At 40.1% G+C, this 16712-nt stretch overlaps 2 protein-coding genes across 3 annotated transcripts; one reads left to right on the forward strand and one right to left on the reverse strand.

Annotated features, from left to right (window-relative positions):
- The first annotated feature begins 3449 nt into the window (after window positions 1-3449).
- LOC102708843 (adenylate kinase 3-like) lies at window positions 3450-6625 on the forward strand. The gene is made up of 6 exons (XM_006644138.3): window positions 3450-3792; window positions 4442-4587; window positions 4676-4795; window positions 4978-5145; window positions 5674-5763; window positions 6286-6625. Exons 1-6 carry the CDS (start codon window positions 3687-3689, stop codon window positions 6382-6384), a joined length of 729 nt encoding a protein of 242 aa, XP_006644201.1. The 5' UTR covers window positions 3450-3686; the 3' UTR covers window positions 6385-6625.
- Window positions 6626-7036: 411 nt separating this feature from the next.
- LOC102709119 (putative methyltransferase C9orf114) lies at window positions 7037-14706 on the reverse strand. 2 transcript variants are annotated; one of them, XM_015832662.2, is made up of 10 exons: window positions 14427-14706; window positions 14049-14255; window positions 13881-13947; window positions 12584-12642; window positions 11399-11477; window positions 10167-10285; window positions 10009-10088; window positions 8913-8982; window positions 7490-7567; window positions 7037-7416 (listed from the first exon to the last, which is right to left on the reverse strand). In XM_015832662.2, exons 1-10 carry the CDS (start codon window positions 14625-14627, stop codon window positions 7360-7362), a joined length of 1017 nt encoding a protein of 338 aa, XP_015688148.1. In that variant the 5' UTR covers window positions 14628-14706; the 3' UTR covers window positions 7037-7359. The 2 variants fall into 2 exon arrangements, with proteins under 2 accessions (XP_015688148.1, XP_006644202.1); XM_006644139.3 differs by having other exon boundaries at window positions 14364-14706.
- Between the last annotated feature and the right edge of the window lie 2006 nt (window positions 14707-16712).

Genomic DNA, 16712 nt, shown 5'->3' on the forward strand with positions numbered 1-16712 from the left:
AAATCATCATGGGTAGAGGGCAATTTGAAAGAGTCTTCAAAACTTTTTGAGAGGAACAAGGGAAATTGACTGTAATCTATTTATAGCATGCACTAAAAGATGTGGATAAGCATAGCTTATTATCGAATGATTCCAAATATCAGAAAAAAAAAAGACATGTTTACATGTTGAGCTTATGTAGCATGTTGATGATATTACTCTAAGATCATAGTCATGATTAATAATTAGCTTGCAGATTGATTATTGTCATGCCCTAAATTTTACCCTAGACGAAAATCAATAAAATAATGTACTAAAAATAATCTGTTTAATTAAGTTCAGGAGAAAAAATAGTGTGTAATTTAATTAATTAAAAGCTCTTCCGAAAGTATTTTAAAATAATTAACATGATTTAAATTTAAATTACATAGTATAAAATTTGTCTAGATAAATTTAATAAAAATCAGCAAAAATTATAGGCCTCCTTCCTTTTTTTCCTTCTCTTTTCCCTTCTTTTTTCTTTTTTTTCCATTCTGTCTTTCTCTTTTTTTCCTCTTCTTTTTCTCTTGTCCTTTTCTTCCCCTCCTAGACAGCAGGCCACCGGCCCAGCCAGCCGCCCCACTTCCCCTCTCTCCCACCGGCCTGCCCAATTTCCCCCGGCTGCCTCTCTCCTCCCGCTAGGCCAAGCCATCAGCCCAGCCCACTTCTCCCGCTCGCTCCATCCTTCCCTCCCCATTAGGCTGAGGCCGCCATGGCCCACAGCCGGCCACGAGTCCGCGAGCATTGGCATGTGAGGCGGCGATGGGACGCGGATTCAGTGACATTATCCCGTGCATTCTCGGTGACATTGAGTCACTGACACTTGGGATCCACGTGGGTCCAAGCACATGTGGGTCCCACATGTCAGTGACTAAATGTCACCGAGAGTGTCACGGGACAATGTCACTGAATCCGGACCCACGGCGATGGTGGTGGCGTGCGGCGCAGCGGCGGCAGCGGCTGCGAGCCTGCGACGCCGGCGGCTGGCACCCGTGTCGACCGGAGAGGAGAGAGAAGGAAAAAGGGAAAAGAAAAGATTTGATCCAAATAATTTTGAATAATTTGCAAGATCGGTTTAAAGTTTGAAATTAAAATTTTGCAAATTTTCGAGATGTTAAAGTTAGGCAAGCTAGAGTTGTGCTAGGTTCCAAACATTATCTACCAACACTATGATTTTGACTAAGATTAGATGTGAGTATGTGACAAAGTTAATTACCAACCAAATAGGCTCTTTTTTTAAGATAATGGAATAACATCTGGCCTTGGCTCAATGAGGTACGGCCAATTATTACCGTGTCCGCGCATAAATAAATTTCACATACTACAGACTAAAAGACACCAATATAAGATTAAAATACCCTTAATTACTTAATTCTATTTAAGAATCTCCATCCGAAGTTGGCAAAAATAGGCTCTTCAAACACTAGATAATAAAACTATGGCTTTGGTCCTATCATCCTAAGTAATTTTCTCCTGGGGGGACTAAACTAGGAGCGTCAAATAGAAAAAAAAATGCTTTCTAGTTTGAAATGGAGTATCAAGCAAAAAAAAATGAACAAGGGAGTATGTTGAATTTTTTGTAGAAATATTATTTTTTTAATGGAAAATCGCAAGATTGGAGGCCACGTACCTAAAATTGCGAGAATGAGGGCCTGTCAATGTCCGGCAGGTCGATTGGAGACCTGTCGACATGCCGCATGGACATGCGGCATGTCGACAGACGCCTATCGACATACGTCATGTTGACAGGCCGACCCCTATCAACATGTGGCATGTTGACAGGCCCTATAGCAGCATGTTGACCCCATAGCAGCTTAATCGCTATTCGGACGGTTCATACAACTTAATAGCAATCGTTATTCGGACGGTTCTTACAACTTAATAACAAGGTAAAAATTATAGTATATTGTAAATTTAGTTTGGTAATTTTGGTTTAACGGTAATATTTGCTAAGTTCACAGCTATTGAGAACTAATTGTACTTATTTACTTTGGCAACCTTACATGTCACTATATAAAACTACATAATTAGGATATTCATAACTTGTATCAATATATAGTTGTATTATGGTTTTATCACCTGAACATGATCTGTTTGGTTGTATCGTAAATTATTTAGCGTTAAATTTAGTACTAAGTTAAGCTAATATTTTAATAAATTTGATTTGTGGTTATGGTTCACAGCAACCATTGTTGTATATAATGATCTCATTTAGGTGGTAATGTTGACAGGTCCTCAATCAACCCGTCATCGACAAGCCCTCGTTCTCGCGATTTTGGGTACGTGTCTCTAATCTCATTTAGGTGGTAATTCGAGTATGTTGGTATGAATCCAAAGTTAATACTCCTTGGCAGGCGGGCGCATCTATCCTAACCTCGCCTCCAACACCGTCGCCTCCTCCACTCCCGGTCCACCTCCGTCGCCTCCCGGGCCGCCTCCGTCGGCGCCTCTGCTCCTAACCGCGCCCCCAACACCGTCGCCTCCTCCTCAACGCCGCCGCCGCCACCCCCCAGTCAGCGCGTCCGCTCCGTCCCCCGCCTCCAACGCTGCCGCCTCCTGCAACGCCGTCTCGGCTCCCGCCACAGCCATCAGCCTCCACCTCTTTCTCTCCTGGCCTCCTCTCCATCCCGACATCGCCAAGAACGGATCATCGTCGACGCCACCGCCTCCGACGACCTCTGCCTCCACAGAGGGTGAGGTGATAATCTTCAGGTATTATATATACATTTCTAGCTAACCTTGCGTTGATGGTGGGGTGATTGGATTGATTTTTTTTTTTTTGAAAGCTCATTGAATTCCTAATTTTGATTGATTTGTTGAAGGCTGGGTTGAAGGGCTGCCAACAAGCTTCTCTTCACTGACGACCTGGTTGTTCAAGGGTCAGCATGGTTGTTGCACAGTACACTTCAAGGCGGTCACACGCCAAGAACTCTGTCTACCTCGTCACGCAAGAGAAATAGCCGGTAAGTTCGTCAATGTATCAAGCAAAACAACAATAGTAATTATATCTGAACTTCCAGTCATGGCACGAACAATCCGTCATGTATTCATATCTGATCTCCCAGTGTCATAGCAACGGCATCATACATCATATGTAATCTTTTGGTTCTGTTTTACTATCATACAAAGCACACCATAATGCTAGTTCCAGATCGCTGACGGTAAAAACATTTCGATGCACCAAGTACTAATCAGTAGGTATTGCGAGTCCTGGAAGTATATCTTTAAAATCTGACTACAAACATTGATATACATCATATAACCCTCCGCTAAATATTCTGAAAAGGTGGTGGAAATCCCACCCAGCATTTCCCGGCAATGCATAAGTATCCTATCAAATCATTCAAATAAACTAAATGATATTTTTACTTTATCAAATCATTCAAAGACACTAAATGATATTTGTACTTTATGCAGAAAGTAATAAATTTGTTGTTTCTAGGATATGTCATCTGTTTTTTTTTCTTGTTTTGATCATCAAGGATCTCTCTAGATGGATTTTTCATCTTTTTGTGTACCATAAGCTAGCTATTGTAGTTTTCATAGTATTGGAGCTTGTTCTAGAAATTGCGTTCTAATAGGACTCATGCATGATCTTGTGATGAAGTGTGATGAGTATAGTATTATAGTTGTTGCGGCGCCGGAGGAGAGGAGTCGAGTAGACGGAGATGGCGGCGGCGAACCTGGAGGATGTCCCGTCGCTGGAGCTGATGACGGAGCTGCTCCGCCGCATGAAGTGCAGCTCCAAGCCTGACAAGCGCGTCATCCTCGTCGGTAAGGCCTGCCCCCCCCCTCCCTCCCTCCCTCCCTCTTTCCTGTTTGTCTCGGTTTGCGTTGGTGGATTCGCTTCGATGCGCGTGCCCTGGTTTGGGAGATGGCTGAGAAAGACTGCGCCTTGCTGCGGGTTGTTAGATGTAGATCCGCAACGCAAAGTTGTCTCTTTTCTGGTTAAATCTGGGGTTTCCTTTTTACTTCTTCACTCTCTCATCTCGTCTCGTCGTGGTTGTTGGCGAAGAACATGTTCGGCTTCTGAGGAAAATGTTGTAAAAACCTCTTCTTGTTTTCCCCCTTTGGAAACTGCGACGATTTTGATGGGTAAATTGCGATTTGCTATGCAACTTACTTGCGGGGGTCAATTGGGAGGGTTTTGGCTAAAGGACATTCCTATTTGTTTCCTACAAATGTAAAAACTAATACGAGCATGCATTATCCATTTGTATCTGCTCTTCTTTTCATCTCTGCACTAAGGTGCACAAGGATAGGGTTCTGTTAACATCGACAGAGGTGAGGCAATGCGAAGAGCCGAAGATAGAAATAAAGACAGGATAGTTTATTAGGCATCCTGGGCAGTAAGCTTTTCAATTGATGTTCTAGAATGGTAAGACAGACAATTTTGACATCCTTTGTTTTACAATTTTTTTAGGTCCACCTGGCTGTGGAAAGGGTACACAGTCACCGCTGATTAAGGATGAGTTTTGCTTGTGCCATTTAGCGACCGGTGATATGTTGAGGGCTGCTGTGGCTGCTAAAACTCCACTTGGGATTAAGGCTAAAGAAGCTATGGACAAGGTAGGGTTCAAGAAACACAGGAAGATAGCAAATTATAACCAGAAGATATGGGTTTCTTGATTCTTTTGTTTCTTTCCTTATCTTCTAGGGAGAGCTTGTTTCTGACGATTTGGTTGTTGGGATTATTGATGAAGCCATGAAGAAAACTTCATGCAAGAAAGGTTTTATCCTTGATGGTTTCCCTAGAACTGTTGTTCAAGCACAAAAGGTGAGTTCTGTGGTCAATATGCATCACTAGAAAAAAAATATAGCTTCCTTTTATTATTAGCGCTGTCTAAATAATGAAAAAAATACTAGCACTGTCTAAAAAAATATAGCTTCCTTTTATTATTAGCGCTGTCTAAAGGAGTAGTTTCTATCATTTTCACTTATTGAAAAAAATGGGTGCAGCTTGATGAAATGTTGGCCAAACAAGGTACCAAGATTGACAAGGTTCTGAACTTTGCAATTGATGATGCAATATTGGAAGAACGAATTACCGGTCGTTGGATCCACCCATCAAGTGGTAGATCTTACCATATAAAATTTGCTCCTCCTAAGACTCCTGGAACTGATGATGTAAGTCACACCAGAATACTTGGTCTCGCATGCATGTCAGATTTGTATCATTTTCATTACTTCTACTAGATTCGGCTCATTTGTTTTTATTGCAGCATGCGCCTCCTTTTCATTGTTGTAGTACTCTGCTTGTTTCAAAATTAAAAAAGTTTCATTAGATATCTTCTTGCCACTGTTTATTTAGTTTGATTATGGATATTTTGTTCTTGTTTATGTTGTTTCTGTATGAAAGTTAAATGCACTTTTTTTTTTGTCAAGATATGCTAGGCAGTGTTTGCATGACACACTTTTGCTTCCTTTACTGACAGTTGTGCCTGCTGAAGTGTCCGTAAGTAGATCTATTGACTTGTTTTTGTAGCAGGAGATTTTGTATATTGTTTCCATTTCTTCCAAGCATATTCTTCTTTAGCAAAGGGTTCATATCGAAAATATCTCTGCTGCTATTCTATAAATTTGTTTGATATAATTTGTTTAATTGGTAATATTCTGTGCACTGCTTCTCCCTCATTGCTTTGTCTTACCACCAAGGTTACTGGAGAACCATTAATTCAAAGGAAAGATGACACAGCTGCAGTATTGAAGTCAAGGCTGGAAGCCTTCCACGTACAAACTAAGCCTGTATGTTTTCTTAAGCATCTATATTTTTATATATTCAGATTTTTTCCAGGACAAAACCTTATTTCAGTTAAGGTGTATTCCTTCAGTTGTTCACTCTTTTTTGTTCTGATTGCATTTTGCAGACCTTACGTTTCTAGATTTATACTTTTCTTCCATTTGTGAGTTTGTTTAGTAGAGCTCCGAGAATTCTGGACTCTTGGTATCTCTAGATCCAAAAATTCTTTGAGCTGAAACTGAGAGTAGATTATGGTTTCTTAGGTGAATCATTTTGTTCATAGACATTATTTTTGCCTAGAAATTCCACATCATTTAAAATTCATGTGTTACAGCTCTTAATATTTCATACTTAATATGCATGACTTTATAATGCAGTTATATGTCTTGCCTGACGTTTCAATCTTCCTCATTATTTTTCTTAATCCTGAATTTTGTTGTGGAAGCTCTATTGTTTTTTATCTTCCATAATGCAAAGCAGTTGCTGCCTGTTCAGTTTTAATTTTTAGAATGGTTTACTTGCTTTAGGTCATTGACTACTACACCAAGAAGGGAATAGTCGCAAATCTTCATGCAGAGAAGCCACCAAAGGAAGTGACTGCTGAGGTGCAGAAAGCACTGTCATAAAGTGCATGTTCTTCAGCCTAAACATGCATGTGCCAAAAACCCTGGTCTTCTAGATGTTTAAGCTGCCACCAACACCTTGTAATTTTCATTTTGATTTGCTGTATCCGCAGTCGCTCCATTTTATCACAGCTTTCACTCCAGTCTCGGGAATTTGTCAAAACAATTTGTTGGAATGAGAAAAGAAATTTTGTACACCAACACCAGTATGATTACATCAAGTCAATCTTGACAAAGTATTTCTTCTCGTTATCTTAATTCTGGAAATGATGCCTTTGTGGTGATTGATTGCTTTGCATTTAAAGAGACCATCAATAAGTCATAGCTATAGTGGGGGGGGGGGGGGGGGCGTTGGAATGAGCTGGCTGTACATCTTATTTTTGCTAGTTTACAAAAAAAACACATTCATGCCTTTATGGCAAAAATGTTACCTATTTTTCGCTTTTGTTTATACTTATAAGCTAAAATTTAAATTTTTAACCTTATATTTAGAGTAAATTTAGAGATTTTTTTCAGTCTAGTATTTTTTTATTCACAAATTATTTTTCATTTGTAAATATGTAGTTTGGTCTTTTCCTTCAAAAAGCTTTTGAAGAAAAATGACACCTAAGCCACCAGATTGACAACGCTTGCAATGAAGAAATAACCTACAAGAATTAATTGAGATGTATATATATAACGATTCATATGAGTGATGTAAACAAAATGGAATAGATGCAATTGGTTGGTCAGAAGACAATCTTCAGCAAAAACAGTTCCCAGTGTTCAACGGTCCATGGATGCTCAAAGACATTAAACAATCTAAGCCCTTTCAGTGAAATCAACACAAGTATTCTAAAATATGTTTTGACCACCGGTGACGATGGGTGCCAGATTCACTAGAGAAGTCAATGCCACGTAGGCAATTGGGTTAAAGTTAACCATCAGCAAATTCCACTTGCATCCGAACTGTTATGTCTGTAAGTGTTTCCAGATTTGCTATCCAGCTCGCCTAATTGGGTCTTGGAAGTATTGGAGAGAGATGAGAAGTGCTTCCTGGAAATGTTTGCTTCTGTCAAAATAGGAATAAATCCCCTAAAAAATAATGAACTTTCCAAGTGTCAACTACCTCAGTTCTTATTGTTCTGCTCCCTTGACTGGGACACGTATTCAAATAGGTATGAAATACATCATTTACATCTTTGCCCTGCAGAGAGAAATGTGTATAACAATAATAATACAATCATCACTTACTAAAGAAAGTGTGCTTGACTTGGAACTATCCATCACCAAATTAGATCAATTCTCATCCAATGGGGGCACACTTTTCTTTTAATTCAATGATTCAATCAATTCAGCACAGAATCCACGGGTGGCACATTTTTTTTTAACTCGATGATTCAATCACACAGAAACACCCATTTCTTTTCACAACTCCTAATTATCATGGAAGTGATCAGGCCACATTAAAATAGAACTATTCATTCAGTATATTTGGTAAATATGGTGTTATACGGGATTGTTAGATAGGTAAACACGGTACTTCAAGAAATACAGTTTGGCACTAGTAAATGCTCCTTTTTTTTTCCAACTTGATATGACTTTTCATGGTCTCCAAGATGCAAATTTGACCTTTACTTTTAAAGCTTTACATACAAGATATTTGAATAGAATTACCATATAGGGAAGTATTTCTGACTACAATCTAATGGTATAATTTTCGTATAGAGAATGTATGTAGCTTTGAGCATGTTAATAGTCAAACATTAGAAAATTTGGTGAGTACAAAATTAAATAGCATGAATTTAGCGACGCCAAATATACCAAGTCAAAATGAACTATTGCTAGGAGAACTTTTCTGCGTGATAAAAGACACCAGCAATTGTCTAGGGACAGTTGATAACAGTAACAAACAACAATCAAGAGTCTAGCATAAGGACTAGGAAGCTTACAGAACACCTCCCAGTATAGAGTGAAAAATACACAAGATATTGCAAGTGAGAATGGACTACAAGATGTAGGATTGTAGGTTGGACAGTTGGGCTATGCTGGTTATGTATGGTGCAATTTGTGGCTTGCCTAACTGGTACGAAGCCAGCAGCCAGATTTCAATCCCAGAAAGGCACTCGGTAAACACTAGCAGCTAACCTACCAACTACGATAGGCAGAGCTGATTTCCCTAGCAATTTTCATATTTTTCCTGTACTCCAATCTGAAGTTACACAATTTTCCATTAGCACTTTCACTCGTTGTTTCATCAGTTCAGTTCATGTGTTTTCATTAGTGCATTTAGACTGCCACATTTCTTAACTTCACTTTGGAATATGGACAGCCAATATTGTTAGTGGGTGAATATTCAGTTTCATTGGTTTATTCGGCTTTTCATTATTACTATGCATTTAACAAAGAACACCAAACACCAAAGGAATTCTAGTCAAATTGAGTTGACTGGTGCATTTTGATAATTACAGTATGCTTTGTTCAGTGTCGGAAATAAGAAAATAGGTAACGGCTTTTATAGAAGTGTCAGAAACAGCCAAATGCAACCATACCTTCAAATTTCTATCTTCTTCAATGCATTCTTCCAGACCAGCCAACCCACCAAATGCAATTAAAAGGTGCCTGTTCAATGAAGCGCTCAGCTGCTCATAAATAACAATGGTGGTGCTGTCCATTATTCAGTTTATGAAGAATAGAGTGGATTCTATTTTGACCCTCATAAACCATCGAGACAAATATCAGTGTTATAAAAATAACACATTAGAAATAGCAGCTGCAATGGCAGCCACATAAGCAAAATATCAGCTGGTATTACACAGTGAAGTCTGAAATCTGAATTTTTTTAAGGTTAAATTTATTAATATAAGCTATGCTGGTATTTTGACCCTCTTAACTCTTGTTAAAACTTGCTTTATTTTTCAAATTAGAGCTATGTGTATGTGTGTATATTCTATGTTAATATAAGGCCCCAAAAGAAGCTACCCCAACTACTCCAGTGTATCGTAGGATACTAGGATATTACCTAGACCAAATGATACATATTGCTATAGGATCATTTTCGGGTAGTATGAGATTGTAGGATCATTAGTACCAATGTGGTATTGGGATATATGTCGTAACACTTTATTTGAGCTCTACTGTGTAATTTTCTCTCGCCAAATATCTTTACATTTGTTTGTCATATAATATTATTATGCTATTTTCATACAAAATAACGAAAAAAATAAAATCTCATAGTATCCCAATCCTATGATACGATACTGCAATGTGATACTACTTCGACTAAAAAGACACTACTTTGGATCCAAATCCTAACAACAGTGATCTGATACTACTCGGACAAAAACAATACTACTTAGGATCCAAATCCTAACAACCTTGGCAAAAACAAAATGGACATGTTTAATGCAAAAAAATCACGTTCAATTTGTATATGATTATTTTTTATCCGTACAAAACAAAGGCATGTAGTGAGTATTTGATGAAAGTATAGTTTTTAGTATGCCCAGTATATAGTTTTAACAATCATAAGGCACGGGAAAAAATAGGCATCATAAATCATAATGTCATAACATCTAACAAGAACATTTACATTACGCGGATATAGAACTATGCAAAAGGTAAATTGGTTTAGGAAAAAAGGTATACCTAAAAGAAGGCAAGATCAACTCAGATGAACTAATGATCTTGCCATGCTCTGAAGTACCAATGATATAATCATATCCTTCCTAAAAATATGAAAATAGTAAGTAGCAATAAGTATTCTTTTTTTCCGTACAACATGTGATTGAGCCTATGAATAGTACCTTGTATGGTGAATCACTGAAAACTCCACTCAAATTTGAAGCATATCGGACTTTATAGCCCCAATACAATTCCATTTCATCCCTAGGAGTGGAAGGGGGGACAACTTTCCTTATGCAAGCTAGATAAAGTAAATGTCAATATGTCATTAATCAAATATTAAAATAGCTCAGACAAAGTTCAAGTTAAAAGACAAGAACTAGAAGGACTGGATGGCAATGTAGAAGTGTGTGCCACATAAACATGTACGATAAAATGAAGCATGATGCACTTGAATGGGATTAGCTCAAAATATGAAGTGAATCCGAAGGGTTTAAGGGTACACACAGTGAACTGCTAACAATCACTGTTTTTAAATCCTGGAATGGTTTATTTGGAAACTGTAGCAACGCATGGGCACTATAATAATCAAATGGTAAGAAGTCCTGAAAATAACAATATTGATTCAATTGTTACAAATATTTATAAGTACAGAGGGTTGTACAGATTACATAAAGGATATCTAAGAACTTTAAGTATTCTAAGTCATATAGAAAAAAGTCCTGATGGTAACAGTATTAAATCACTCATTGCAAATGATTACGAAGGATGGATATATATTAATGAGAAAAGTCATTTTACTCCCCTGAACTATTTCATTGCAGCACTTAGTCCCCTAAATCATTTTTTGGCTCATTTTACACCCCCGAACTATTAAAAGCGGTTGACTTTACTCTCTAACGCTACTTCTGTTTTTGTTTCTCCATATTAGTTATATATGCACTGAAATTTTGATACGATGATAACAACTTATGTCTCGCCAATCTTTTAGAATTTTTCAAACTATTTACATAGGTTAGAAGCACCTAAGAGTGATTTAAACATCAAAATTTTAAAGTTCAAGCAAAAGTCAAGAAAGAAACTGAAAATATTTTTAAACTTTGATAATGGTGTCATCTATGGCTCTAAAAGGGTTCCGCTTAAAATACAACTTGTATTAACAATAACAACAAAGAGAAATGTTATGAAGTAGTGAAGTGAACTATTTTCAATAGTTTAGGGGGTAAAATGAGCCAAAGAATAGTTTAAGGGATTAAGTGGTCCAATCAATTAGTTTGGGGAGTAAAACAGAGTTTTTTTTCTATATTAATTACACAAAAGACATCCAAGCAATTAAGATATTACAAAATTCTAAGTGAGGAAAAATCAATAGAATCACATCTGAAGCCTGGGGTCAAGTGAATAAATCATTTACCACTTGAAATGTCACGATCAGTTCCCATGGTCACGGTTACTCTCTTCCCTGGTTCCAGGATCTGCTCAACCAGAACATTCTGCGATGAAAGAGCATTAGAGCAAGTCTAATAATGAGAACAGGCATTTAGCTAATACATGATCCATCTAAGAGTACATGACACTCGATATACATTACAGAATTAAGTTTAACATGTTGAAAATAGCTTAAGATATTTGCTCAGAAGTAGACAGGCAGCTATCAGTATAAAGTTGCCATAATTGCCAAAGCACTCTGGCCTGGTATAATTAATATTGAAGCTCTCCCACACCACCAATTTCAATGTTTCACCACTTTCTCATACCCTTACTCCATCTACAGTTAAGGCTATTGGCCATACCATGACCTAGCCAACATTGTGAAATCTTACAGTTATGCTGTATCCTTGCAAAATAGAAAAGCAACCAGTATGGCCCTTGTTTGGTGCAGCTTCGACATACTACCTCCATACTTAAATGTATGACTCTTTGACTTTTAGACTAGACATGAAGTTTGACCATTCATCTTATTCAGAAAAAAATTGGAAGCATAATTTATTTTGTTGTGACTTGTCTTAGTCCCTAAAAGTACATAAGCACAATATATATTTTTGAATATTTACACTACCTTTTTAATAAGATGAATGGTCGAATGTCAAGTCTAAAAATCAAAATGCCATACATTAAATGATTAAAACATGGAAGGAGTATATTGTAAGCACCCTTATTGGAATTATAGAAAATCCACCAAGCAAACTTATGCTAAAGAATAAATTGAAGGTACTTTATTTGAATAACAAACTATGAACTCTTTCCTTATAGGTATGGTATGGCACCAGCCACTAGCCTAACTTATTTTTTTACTCAAGTAGGCTAAATTTATTTGATTTATGCACTGCCTTAGTTCAATTGGACAATAAGCATATTACAGCCGCTTAGTTTACAATTGAACTGAAATTTTATAATCTAAGCCACTTAGGCCAAAAAATAGTATGTAAAAAACATTTGGATACCTTAATCTGACATCAACAAATTTCCCCCGTCATGAGTTAATTGTTTTAATTATGCACTGCCTTAGTTGTTTCGACAATGAGCATATTACAGCCCCATAGTAAACCATTAAACTGAGATTTCATGATCTATTAGTATATAAAAAAAATTTGGATACCTTACTCAATCCGACATCCACAAATGTCCCCATTGAACGATCCCCATCCAGTGTAACACCTGTCTAAATTCTACCTACAGTAAGGATTCTGTTGAATCATACATGCAAAAAATGTGGTAACAAAAAACTTCTCTAATATCAGCATCAAACTAGGATTGAAAAAACAGTTCAAACAGATCTACTAATACTTGATTTCCTTTTTTTCAGCTTACGAGCACAAAAGGATGCCATTCTATAATGCAGCATAACAATTAACAAAGTTGAGCATACTATGGGATAGGCAGAACTCCCTCAAAGAAGTAATTTTACATCAATACAACCAACAGCTTAACTGTCCATTCTAACACTGGGATCAAAAGCCATACAAAGTTTTTTTTTCTTTTTTGCATCAAGTGCAAGAACTGATAAAGTGGAAATGAACTGATAAAGTCCAAAGGCAATGAATTGCATACTGAACATGTATGAATATGCGCAAGCTACGAAGAACAGGTATGACAAGTGCGACCTTCGTGGGAATACTATAATTTATAAAAGGGCAGACGTGATCATGCACTCAAACATGACAGAATAATAGTTAAACATGGTGAATCATTATACCAAAAATTAAACATTGCATGTACTTGTGCATAGTTGAATTTATGTGCTCATACACATATAGTTTCATTTGTTTCATTCAAAGATGTTAGTAACAAGTTCAATATGAAATTGTCCAACTTGTCCTAAATTAATAGGAGGTCAACTGAGAAGTCACATAGCTCGTAGTAGAAATCTAGGAGAAGTTGTAAGCGTCATAAATATAAGTAAACAAAATGAAATTATATATGCAAAATTGTCCATGTAACACACTATTCTATGGCATTTGTTGTGTACATTCTAAAATCGTGGTGCGGCTATGGGACACTCTTAGTATTGCACCTATTTAGTAGCACTTTGTCCATTATATTAATATATCCAACTCAGAGAAACCAACAAAATGGCCGCTACTGTTGAATTTTGGCCCAAACAAACCACATAAGTCCAATTCGGTTCTAGCAGTTCGAGTGATAATGAAAGAAGTTATTCTTGTGGTCTGCAAATGGATTAATCCAACAATTGGTTGGGCATATGTGGTTCATTCGGACAAGAAGATAAACCACAGTTCAAGAGTAAATCCAATAGTTCCTTCGATCTCTCTCCTATTTCAATCGGATAAAGTAAAATGATCGTAGTACCCTGCCCGCCGTAAAAATTAGGCACAAAACTAGATTGTCCATGGGTGTGACATAATTTTAGAGTGGGGGGATCAAGTGGGGGGAACCTTCACGGAACTCAGACCATTCATGCTTGCGCACATGGTGTGGTGCATCGAGTGGTGGAAGCAGCCCCTGCGTCGTACAAGAAGCGAGAGAGACATGGATCAATCAACACCTCCAGGAATCGCAAACATACCGATGCGAAAAACCATCAATAATCTTTGACGTCTCACCACAAACTTCAAGTTCTTGTGCATGGGGAAAAGGCGTCGCCGCAGGTACTGCGGCGTCTCCAGGTACTCTAGAATGCGAACGAGGAAGCGCGCGCCGCTCTCTTCGCCGCCACCACCGCTGTTGTTCTCCGCCCCGGGGTTGCTGTCGAACACCACAACCTCGTCGATTCGGAAGACGGTCGCCGCGCGGGCGATCTGGCCTGCGAGCTGAAACAGGACAGGAGCTTCTTTTGGTAAACCTTGGTAGAAGTGGAACTAGAACCGCAAGAACACAGCGCGGAGCAATGAAGGGGAGAGTGGAGAGGGGATACTGACGAGAGTGGCGAGCTCGAGAGATTGGGCATTGTCGATGATGGATCCGGCGATGGCGATGCTTACCGACATCTTCCGGTTCGAGCCGGCCGCCACGTCCTCCCCGTTCGTCTGCTTCTGCTTCTTCTTCTTCTCCTTCTTCTCGGAGACGGATTTTTCATCAGCCGCACCTTGCTGCTGCGTAGCATCGTCTCGCTTCTTTCTCTTCTTCTCCTTCCTGCGCCGGGCCTTCTCGGAGGCTGCTGCCTCGGCGTCTCGGTCGTTCATGGCTACGGCAGTGGCGGTGGCGGTGGCGGCGGCGGCGGCGGCACGGAGTCGCGAGGTGTTTGGAAGGGTTTTGCGTAGGAGGAGGGTTGGATTGGTGTGGACTTCTATCCTGAGTACAGATGGCATCCGGCCCGCCCCCGTCCCCCGCGACGACAACCCCCCGGGCCCGGCCCCGGCCCCGGCCCAGCATTAAAAAAAAATAGTGGCTCCGCAGCGGAAATGAAACCATTAAGTTGTTGTTTGGCTGGATCGCTGTATCGTAAGTATCATCGGAATCGGTTCCGACGGCAACCGGTTACATAATATCAAATTACAGACTTTGTTTGTTTTACCGGTGTAACGCAAATGGATTAGATCATGTTGTTTGGATGGGTGGACAGGTAACGAATGTCCAGCGAACATGTCACTATGCTGACCTTGTCTGGATGCCAACGCCGTATAGGTGGGCCATTTACTAGGACCGCGGCTGCTGGCACCTGCCAAGCAGCTTGGCGGAGTCATTGCATTCGTCCCGCCCGAGGCCTGCAGCATGAGCATGGTGGCACAGAGGGTCAGCGCGACGAGGCCGAGGAGGTAGAGGGTGGTGAACATGGCGATGGTCCAGTAGCAGCCGAGGTAGGCGTCGGTGAGGAAGCCACCGAGGAGGGAGGAGGCCTGGGACTCTGGGAGATGCCAAAGAAGCTGTTGATGGCGTTGGCGGAGGCGGCGAAGGGGCGGTGCATCCCGTTGAACATGAAGATGACCATGTCGAGGAAGGGGACGTAGAAGGCCATGCGCTCGGCCATCTCGTTGCTAAAGATGAAGAGCGCGAAAACACAACCGCCGGTGTGCGCCAGCTTCACCTCCCCCAAGGCTTCGCCCGGATGTCCACGGGCGTCATCCCATCCCCTAAGATGGTGTTGGGGTCGCCCCATGGCCTTGCATGCTGCTCTCGACGTCGACCAAGTGGGAGGACAACTTCTTGCTCTTCTTCTTTGTCATCGCCGGCGACGACCATGATGGAGAGGGTTGTTGGCGATGGAGTGTTGCCAGGGGCCGAGGATGGAGCTTGGGGCCAGGGATGAAGCATTGTCGGCCGGGTGCTGGAGGCGGAGCCTTATCGGCGATGTGCGCATAACGACGGTGACGGCGACGATGCGTGCGCGAGAATGGCGGCGGCGGAGCATCGCTAGGAGCCATGGATGGATCCCGGGGCTGGGGATGGAGCGTCGCTGGCCGGGTGCAGTAGGTGGAGCCTTGCCGGCGACGTGCGCGAGAACAGCCGTGGCGCCGTGTGCGTGAGATCTAGAGCCTAATTTCTGTAACGTGAGGTGTGGTGCCGTGTGCCTGAGATCTGGAGCCCGATTTCTGTAACGTGAGGCTTCCATATCCAATACACCCCAATTTTTTGCCGTATCAACTTAATACTGGCCAGGAATCAGATCCCACCGCATGTGATTATTGCCCATCTAAAACAAACACGGATAATGATTTGAGTTCACGGGGTGATCCGATACGGGCTAAATTGGGCTGAACCAAACAGGTCCTAATTGTTTTTGCTATTCTAAAGTGCACAAACTTAGTTTACTCATCGAATAAATCCAATTATTAAAATTATTTTCATCAAATCATACGGTCCACGTTGTATCTACCCTTCCTCTATTTATCGGCTTCCAAAATCATGCACACTTTCCATCTATTTATATCCTATAGTGCACAAACTTAATTTACTCATTGGACAAATCTAACCGTTGAAATCACTTTCATCAAATCGAACGGTAAACGTCTCATCTTTACCAGCTCTCAATATCAGTGCACTTTCGATCTATCCTCCCTATATCAAATTTAATGCATTAAATCTCGGTCAAATATATATCTAAAATTTAACGTGTCATAAAAAGGCCGGAGGGAGCACTATAGATACCACCATGTCGAATTTTCGTCTAGCCGTTCATCTTTTTCAAAGTTTTTATGCAAACATAGAATATTATACGTCATCTGTCACGCCCAGAAATTTACACCAAATTTCTGAACAATAGCATGCATTAATCTCGGTCCAGGCATCAGCCCGAGTACACACTATGACAAATCAATACACAGTTCGAC

This window comes from Oryza brachyantha, chromosome 1 (genome assembly GCF_000231095.2).
Source record: "Oryza brachyantha chromosome 1, ObraRS2, whole genome shotgun sequence".
In the NCBI taxonomy this organism is placed as follows: Eukaryota; Viridiplantae; Streptophyta; class Magnoliopsida; order Poales; family Poaceae; genus Oryza; species Oryza brachyantha.

Excerpts from the sequence above, each read along its gene's own strand:
- LOC102709119 (XM_006644139.3), bottom strand. The coding sequence starts at position 14,627 with ATGAACGACCGAGACGCCGAGGCAGCAGCCTCCGAGAAGGCCCGGCGC. Across the intron at positions 10,286-11,398 it reads TGATCGTGACATTTCAAGTG|CTTGCATAAGGAAAGTTGTC; the intron begins GTAAATGATTTA and ends TACTTTATCTAG. Across the intron at positions 10,089-10,166 it reads TCAGTGATTCACCATACAAG|GAAGGATATGATTATATCAT; the intron begins GTACTATTCATA and ends TCATATTTTTAG.
- LOC102708843 (XM_006644138.3), top strand. The coding sequence starts at position 3,687 with ATGGCGGCGGCGAACCTGGAGGATGTCCCGTCGCTGGAGCTGATGACG. Across the intron at positions 4,588-4,675 it reads CTAAAGAAGCTATGGACAAG|GGAGAGCTTGTTTCTGACGA; the intron begins GTAGGGTTCAAG and ends CTTATCTTCTAG. Across the intron at positions 4,796-4,977 it reads CTGTTGTTCAAGCACAAAAG|CTTGATGAAATGTTGGCCAA; the intron begins GTGAGTTCTGTG and ends AAATGGGTGCAG.